Below are 7,500 nucleotides of genomic sequence, written 5' to 3'. Positions count from 1 at the left end.
ACACAAAATCTCTCTGTATCAGAACAATATAGGGCAACCGTTCCACGTTGCAATTGTGCAAGATGGCGTATTTGAAAGAGTAAATTCTTTGATATCACTCACGTGATAATACGGCCATGTTGGTGCCAAAACAATAGAAAAATGTAGCTCAAGTTTTGCATAATAATAGAGTCAAATTCCCCAAAGACTTTTTCGTTATTCCTCTTTCCACCAACATGGCCGCCAGGCATGACGTCAGCTGCAATCAAAGAATAAGCGATTCTAAAATTATTTTATTTTTCAGACACAAACACTTTTTAAAAACCTTTCTCGAACAAGGTTGATTGTAAAAGTTATTTTCTCTGGTCTAAATTTACGTTTTATTAAGAACGGAAGGTCTCTTTTGAAGGGTTTATCAGACTATGTCGAAGTTATGCTAAGCTCTCATCTGGGATTTGGCGACTTGCTTTGCAAAACAGAGTGTTTGATTGTAGATTAAATGTAAGGTATTCACAAACACCTGTCCTTCTCCTCCTCCATTAGTCGGGTGATGGCATACACTTCAGCCGTTCGAAGGCGGCTGCTTCCAGGGCCTCTCGATGATCCGGATGTGCGATTCGAATCAGTTCATGAGCTCGCTGCCGCAAATTCTTGCCGAAGAGGTAAGCGATCCCATACTCGGTAACAATGTAGTGCACATGCGCACGGGTTGTAACCACACCGCCGCCTGCAAAAAAAAAGCACAGATCATTTTTAAAAAGGCCCCTTAGTCATGCAATTTACAGGAAACACCTCGAACACCGAAGACTAGAACCAACCGGGGCAATAGCCGACTGAGTACGGTGAGCACAAGAATGCATGTATGCTCCAGTTGGAGGTCGCGGGTTTAGCTCCGGCCAGACCAACAATAAACATCTTTAAAGAACAACTGAGAAAAAACTGTTTCTTTCGCAATGATAAGTGAAACCTTAACGAAAGGCTTTAGATGTCGTCCCACAACACTCCAATGGTCATTGCAACATGTGAAAGACTAGAGAACACGCAAAACTGCAGCTGCCCGCAAAGAATGGGACTCGGACTTTAAGTTGTGGTCTGGCTATGTAAAAGGGGTTGGTGTTACTGGGAGACATTTGCAATGGGTGACAAAAATTCACTTAATTAAAATATCAAACGAGTGGTGGGTTAGGGTTAGTAGGGTGAGGAAGAGTGCACCCAGCGATGACTTGGAAGAGGACGGTACATAAAGCCGGGTGGACGCCTACATGTATTCATGGGTGTCCGCAAAACTAACGGCAATGGACAGGGACAAATGGGGATGATTTGTGGCCTGATGTTTGGAAGCAAACGGATCGGATAAACGGTCGGTGCTAAGTTGTAAGACAGAGCCTTTCACCCTATTCGCTCATACGATAACAAAGGCTGCACTTTCTTCTCATCCGTTTTAGAATGTCAGTGCTCCCCGTCGCCGGGGATAAACCCACAATTGTCCGCACGAGAGCCAGAGTTCGATACCATCTACATCTACATCTTCATGTTCCAGCACTTGGCAAACTCCCTTCTTGACTTGTGGCTGTTTCTGCTTAGGTGGCCTCATACACCACAAGCCTTTTTAGAGACATCACGCCAAGGCGGCACTTATGCTAAAGAGAATAGGACAGCCACAACACCGCGGGCTCCGTTCCCTCCTATTCTCGAATAGTGTGTGGGTTCTTTAACGTCCTACAGGGAACTTATGAACAAGAAGGATATTTGTGACACGGGGACTACGGATTATATTCCTTATCTGCGAAGACTTGAAAGTCTAAATATTTACAGATGAAATTACATTTAGGCAGCATTTTCTCTTCAGTTACTTTAAGGATCAACCTTCCGCGCGACAGCCCGATGCTCTACCAGCTGAGCAACCGGTTAGCGGTCATACCCTACCGAAGCTAACCTGTCAGCGACATGACCGGGAAAACTAAGATAGCAAACTCAGGGGATAGTTCTGCATCACTGCTGATAGAATTCAGTATTTTATTTATATTACAACTTGACGTAAACTCGATATCTCATTCATATATTGTTTTGGCGACTAAGCTCACCTTGTTTTAAGAAAGGTACAATCTTCGACTCGCCTCTCTTGGTGACAGAATTCAGCGCTAAGATAGGTTTACCTTGGCCATCCTCCCCAAGGGCTGCACCTCGTAAAAAGTCGATCTGACCACCAACACCTAAAAGCAGTAATTTATATTAAAGGGTACCTCCACTAAAACAAGAAAATATCGTTAAACCACAGAACATAATGATTACAATAAACATCGTTTCAAATTTTTCCAATGAAAGCGTTTGTATCTGAAATAAATAAATTTCAAAAACGCTCGTTTTGGTTTTCGAAATTCCCGGGCGCCGCCATCTTGAATCATTGTGACGTATCGTCGTTGCCTTGTTGTTTCAACAATAGGGCAACCATTATAGTTTTTAGAGGTCTCCTCGCCCCTTAATGCATGTTTTAAAGTCAATATATAATTTCGAATTGTGGCAATTTTAACATTAATGTTATGTTTGATGTTAGGTATTCAGCGGGCCAATCAAATTATGCAATAACCAATCAAATTCTCGAATTAGGTGGGTGGGGGAGCAGCGATGGCGTAGTGGTGTTGTGGCGTAGTGGCTGTAGCATTCACCCACCCCGCTAATGCAGCTCCGGTTCGATTCCGGACTCGTGGCCACATGTGGGATAAGTTTGCTGTTGGTGCTTTATTCTGATGATGGATTTGACAGTTTTTTCTCCGAGTACTCCGGTTTTCCCCTCTCCACAAAAACCAATATTTGATTTCAAATGATTTGATTCGAGTTAATTTCGTTAGTGTCCCTACTTAGTGCTATTGTGCTAAATCCATTGACACTTAAATAAAGTTGTTATTATTATGTCCATTCCTTGTAGACTCCGGCAGGATATTCAGAGCGGGTTACAACAAGCCACCACGGGTCCCACGTCTCTCTTTTCCTTCTTCTTACAGGGACAGTACTTCCCCTCCTTAATATCTTTGCTGTCCCCAGCAATGCTGTTTTCTGAATCACTTCCAACTTCACATTCACGCCGATTCGCTTCATGTACTCCTTAAAGTTGACTGATACGGCTCCAAGGGCCCCAATAACAACAGGCACTACAACGGGCTTCTGTTCTTACCAGCTATTAGCTCTTTCCAATCCACATTTACCACAAAGTTGCCAGTGAATATAGCGCGCCACATTATTGAGCCTTCTTTACATTCTGTCTCCGCCAGCTTACCGCACTCACTCACCACATGGGCCACCGTTTCTCCCTTACTTCCGCATATTCTGCACAAAGGGGATTCTGCTGTGTGATCAATATGAAATCTCATATAATTTGTTCTCAAAGCTTGTTCTTGGGCGCTACATATCAGGGCGACAATACATCCTCTCAAATCTCCTTTTGCAATCCACTGCCAAGTTCTATCCCAGTCAATACCTTCCTTTTCTCTCACATACTTCCCACTTATTATTTTCTACTTCCATTCATTCTCCTTCTCGTTTGCTTCATTCACTTTGTACTCCTTTGGATCCACAGCCGCTGAGATGTTGAATAAATTGCTATCTCCAACTTTCCTGAGTAATGTCTCTTCACTATTTCTCACATACCAGCTCATTCCAAGTTATTCTCTTCTTCCCTCACGCAGCTCTCACAACTAATCAGGCCTCTTCCTCCCTTCTTTACGGGTACGTATATTCTGGTAACGTCACTTCTTGGGTGCAGCTCCTCATTCATTGTCATGATTTTTCTAGACTTCCTATCTATTTTCTGAAGTTCCTCCTTATTCCATTTAATTGTTCCTGCTCCATACCTCATGAGCGACACAGCCCAAGTGTTTGCTTTGATCTTGTTCTTATTACTGAGCTGAGATTCCATGACAAGTTTGAGCCGCCTTAAGTACTCTGTTCGAAATATGTCTTTCATTTCCCTCTCCTTGAACTTGTCCAACTCTAGAACGCCTACAATTGTAGATACTTTTAACCAGCGTCATCAACTTCATACCCTCACTTTTACACAAATTTACCCACTCCAGCTACACAACACCACATTTCTTTATCCCAAATTCCATTTCTATGTCTTGGCCAATCAACTGTACGGTAGATGCAAGGTTTTCAATCCCTGCTTTATTGTTCCCATAGACCTTCAAGTCGTCCATTAAGAACAAGTGATTTATTTTGACATCTCTTAAGGTATATCCAGCTTTGATCTTGGTCAAAGGTACCATGCATTAAACAGCGAAGATATGGGGGGACAGGATGTTTCCTTGAAAGATCCCCCGTCTAATATCAACTAAACCAAGTGTCTTTCCACAAGATGTCAGTTCTGTCGCTCTGTCTATACCCCCGGCACCCTGTTCCTCTATTTTTTCATCGACTGTAGTCATTCTGCTCCTTATTCATCTATCTAGACGGAAGTAAACCACTGATTCTTTCTGATAGCTCTAGCCTGATCACATAGTCTCTACTCTGTTATCTTCGGTAAACCTCCTTCCTTCCAGACAGCATGCATTCTCTTTCTATGTCCTCTGACTCGTCTGCCACTTTCACCAACTGGCTTACTCAGGTAGTAGCACTCCATTACAGGAATGTTCATATCTCTGCTCCACTTCATTCCGGCAGTTATTATTATTATATCGTAGAGGCGGAAGGCCGTCATAAAAGTAAGAAAATTATCTGATTCTAACTTGTTTCGCTGTTTTGGAAGTTGTTCGAAATCTGCGGTTAACAGGCAAGAAACGCGCTGCAATCAAAACAAGTTTCTTTGCTTTTTTTTAAAAAAACGGAAATTCTAGCCTAACTTCTGCCACTTGAATTGCTGTCGTTTCGCCCACAATGAAAGTCCATTCGCCCGAACTGAAAAAGTGTTTCCCGGACTATTCGGGCAACCGAATTGAGCATGTTTCGTAAACAACGATCAACCTGCGTTGCGCGCGCTTGACAAACTTTATTTGCTGAGTAAATGCTTGTGTCATATATACTAATACGGAAAGATTACGCTGGTTCGTGTATGTATGAATTTGATTTTTAAGTTTTGAGTTTTGAGTTTTGAGTGAAGCTCCAGTACTTGGCTAAGTACCCTGACTTCTAGCTGTTATACACAATTGTGGTCTCATTCACACAGAAGCTAATCCTGCCAAGCTAATCCTGCCAAGCCGGCTACATGCTGGAACTTTGGAGAGAGAAACTTTGACCTTTGGGTGAGATTCTAGAATACCCGGCCTTTTTTTTTTTTTTTCACGGCATAAATATGTTGGTCCCGCACTCCCGTAGTCGTAAACTAAGTGAAATTCAGTGATTCTATAACTAGTGCTACCGTTTAGAACGAGTACACATCGAGTATTGATGTGTTGTTTCTTTTTGGTTTGCGTTCGTTCGGGGGCAACTCTTTTAGAACGAGTAATAATCGAGTGTTCCTTTGGTCGTCTGCGTTGAGTTCGTTATTAGGGACTGTGTTTTGTCGGGCGCGAACAATTGTATAATCGGAAGAATACTGCGGGACAGCGGGAGCAGTTCCAGATCTTAGTGGCCGGGTATTCTAGAATCTAGTCAAACTTTGAATTGTGTTTGCTATTAGTTATGTTATAGCCGAAGCTCTCGTGAGCGACCACCCAGGGAATTCGAAAAAGCGGTTGCTACTAGAGCTGGTCGCTTTATATTTCAACAGACTTAACTGATTAGAAAGTGTCTTGGATTTGTAAATCCTATCGATGGTACAGAAGATAAGGGGAACTTCATTATTCACATTCACATATGCCAAAATATCCTCACAAATCATTCCCAGCCAAAACAATGAAAGCCCGCCTTGAAGAGCGAGGCTATCCTAAGCAGTCGGTTCTTAAACAAACAGCTAAACCCGGCGACAAAATTTGTACCATATTGATTCGTCACAACATACAACCCAGCAGTGTCAAATCTTCAAGAAATACTGACGCGCAACTCAGTCGAGTTTTATTGAAAACCAGCCATTGCTGGCAAACATATTCAAGAAACCTCCTTACAGATTCGAATCCCCGAGGGGGCAAGATGGCGGTTATATTTTTATCTCCGTCTTCTTTGTCCAGTATAAGACACTTAATAGCCATAATTTTTGTTTACCTCGTTCTTAATATCAAGATAAATACTTCTCAAGACGTCAGGAGAGATTCTACTTATTTATTTCAACCTGAAAGATCAATATTCCTGGTTTCCGTTCCTGAACAAGCTCAAGTGCCAATAGTAAAACAACATTTGCGAAGGAAGAAATTTCTCTCCTTGTTGATTAGTTACTATCCGAATGCCACTTCTCGTTTCCAGATCAACAGGATAAATACAAGTGGTGATGTAGCCATTAACCCTGGCCCTTAAACAGCAGCATCTAATACGACTAAGGACAAATGCTCGATTTGCTCGAGAACTGTCGCTTCTAACCACCGTGCCATTGAATGTGATAACTGCTTACAATGGTGCCATATAAAATGTGGTTCAGTTACTCCTCGTGAATACCAACAAATGATCAACTTGGAAAATCTTTCCTGGCTTTGCCCGAAGTGTATGTTACTGCAGCAGACCTCTGACTATATTCAAGTGAACCTGGAAGATGGCGACTTCGCTAGTGTCTTGGAGCAAGGAGATGATCCTTTCTTTGTCTTGAATCAACAACTTGGTGACAGGAACTTGAAAATTGCTCATCTTAACATCAATGGTTTACTAAATAAGCTACCAGAAGTCCATAATATTTTAGATCAAGCTAGTTTTGATATCCTGGGCATCTCGGAAACCCATTTAAGAGAAGATATTCCAGATGAATGGATCAATATCAATGGATACAGTTTTGTGAGAAGAGATCGTGATTCAGGTCCTGGAGGAGGTGTCTTAATATATTTCAAAGCGAACCTTACTGCTTATTTGGTAACCCGTTGGAATTGCACCCATTTAGAAGCGGCATGGCTAAATGTAACAATAAGATCACAATCTTTCCTGATAGGATGTATTTATAGACCACCTCTAGACTCCTTATTTTTCAATCATTTCAGGAACGTGCTAGAAAACATCTGGCTAAGAAGGAAAAATATTATTCTTTTGGGCGACTTCAATTCCGACATGTTAAAAGGATCAAGTAATATTGAATCTCAATATGGAAGAAGGCTGAAAAGGATAATTTCCTCTTTTGGCCTGAAAAACATCATGTCCTGCCCGTCAAGAGTTACACTTACTTCAAAGTCTCTCATTGACCTCATCATCACCAGTCAACCAGCTAAAGTGAAAACCTCTGGCGCAATTGACCTTGGTATTTCTGATCATCACTTAGTATTTGCTGTCTTTATGACTACTAGAGTTAATCCTAAACCCAAGTATATAACAACTAAAGCATACAAATCACTTGACATTAAACAATTTAGGAATGATATGGAACATGCGCCGTGGCAATTAGCTGCTATTTTTGACGACGTCGACGATAGCTTGTACCTGTGGGACTACTTATATAAGGATATAGTTAACTATCAC

General features: G+C 41.8%; 1 protein-coding gene across 1 annotated transcript in view; it reads right to left on the bottom strand.

Moving 5' to 3' along the window:
- The window catches only part of LOC138026431 (4-hydroxybutyrate coenzyme A transferase-like), an 18,495-nt gene that overhangs the window by 930 nt on the left and 10,065 nt on the right, over positions 1-7,500 (bottom strand). Inside the window, exons 8-9 of the mRNA XM_068873788.1 lie at positions 2,064-2,192; positions 1-706 (exon numbers count right to left, since the gene is read on the bottom strand). The exon at positions 1-706 is cut by the window's left edge and continues 930 nt beyond it. Of these exons, the coding sequence (XP_068729889.1) occupies positions 519-706; positions 2,064-2,192 (317 nt within the window). The 3' untranslated portion in view covers positions 1-518. The remainder of the gene's footprint in view (positions 707-2,063; positions 2,193-7,500) is intronic.

This window comes from Montipora capricornis, chromosome 12 (assembly GCF_036669925.1).
Source record: "Montipora capricornis isolate CH-2021 chromosome 12, ASM3666992v2, whole genome shotgun sequence".
NCBI lineage: Eukaryota > Metazoa > Cnidaria > Anthozoa > Scleractinia > Acroporidae > Montipora > Montipora capricornis.
The sequence above is the reverse complement of the archived record's forward strand: the minus strand, read 5'-3'. Positions and strand labels throughout refer to the sequence as shown.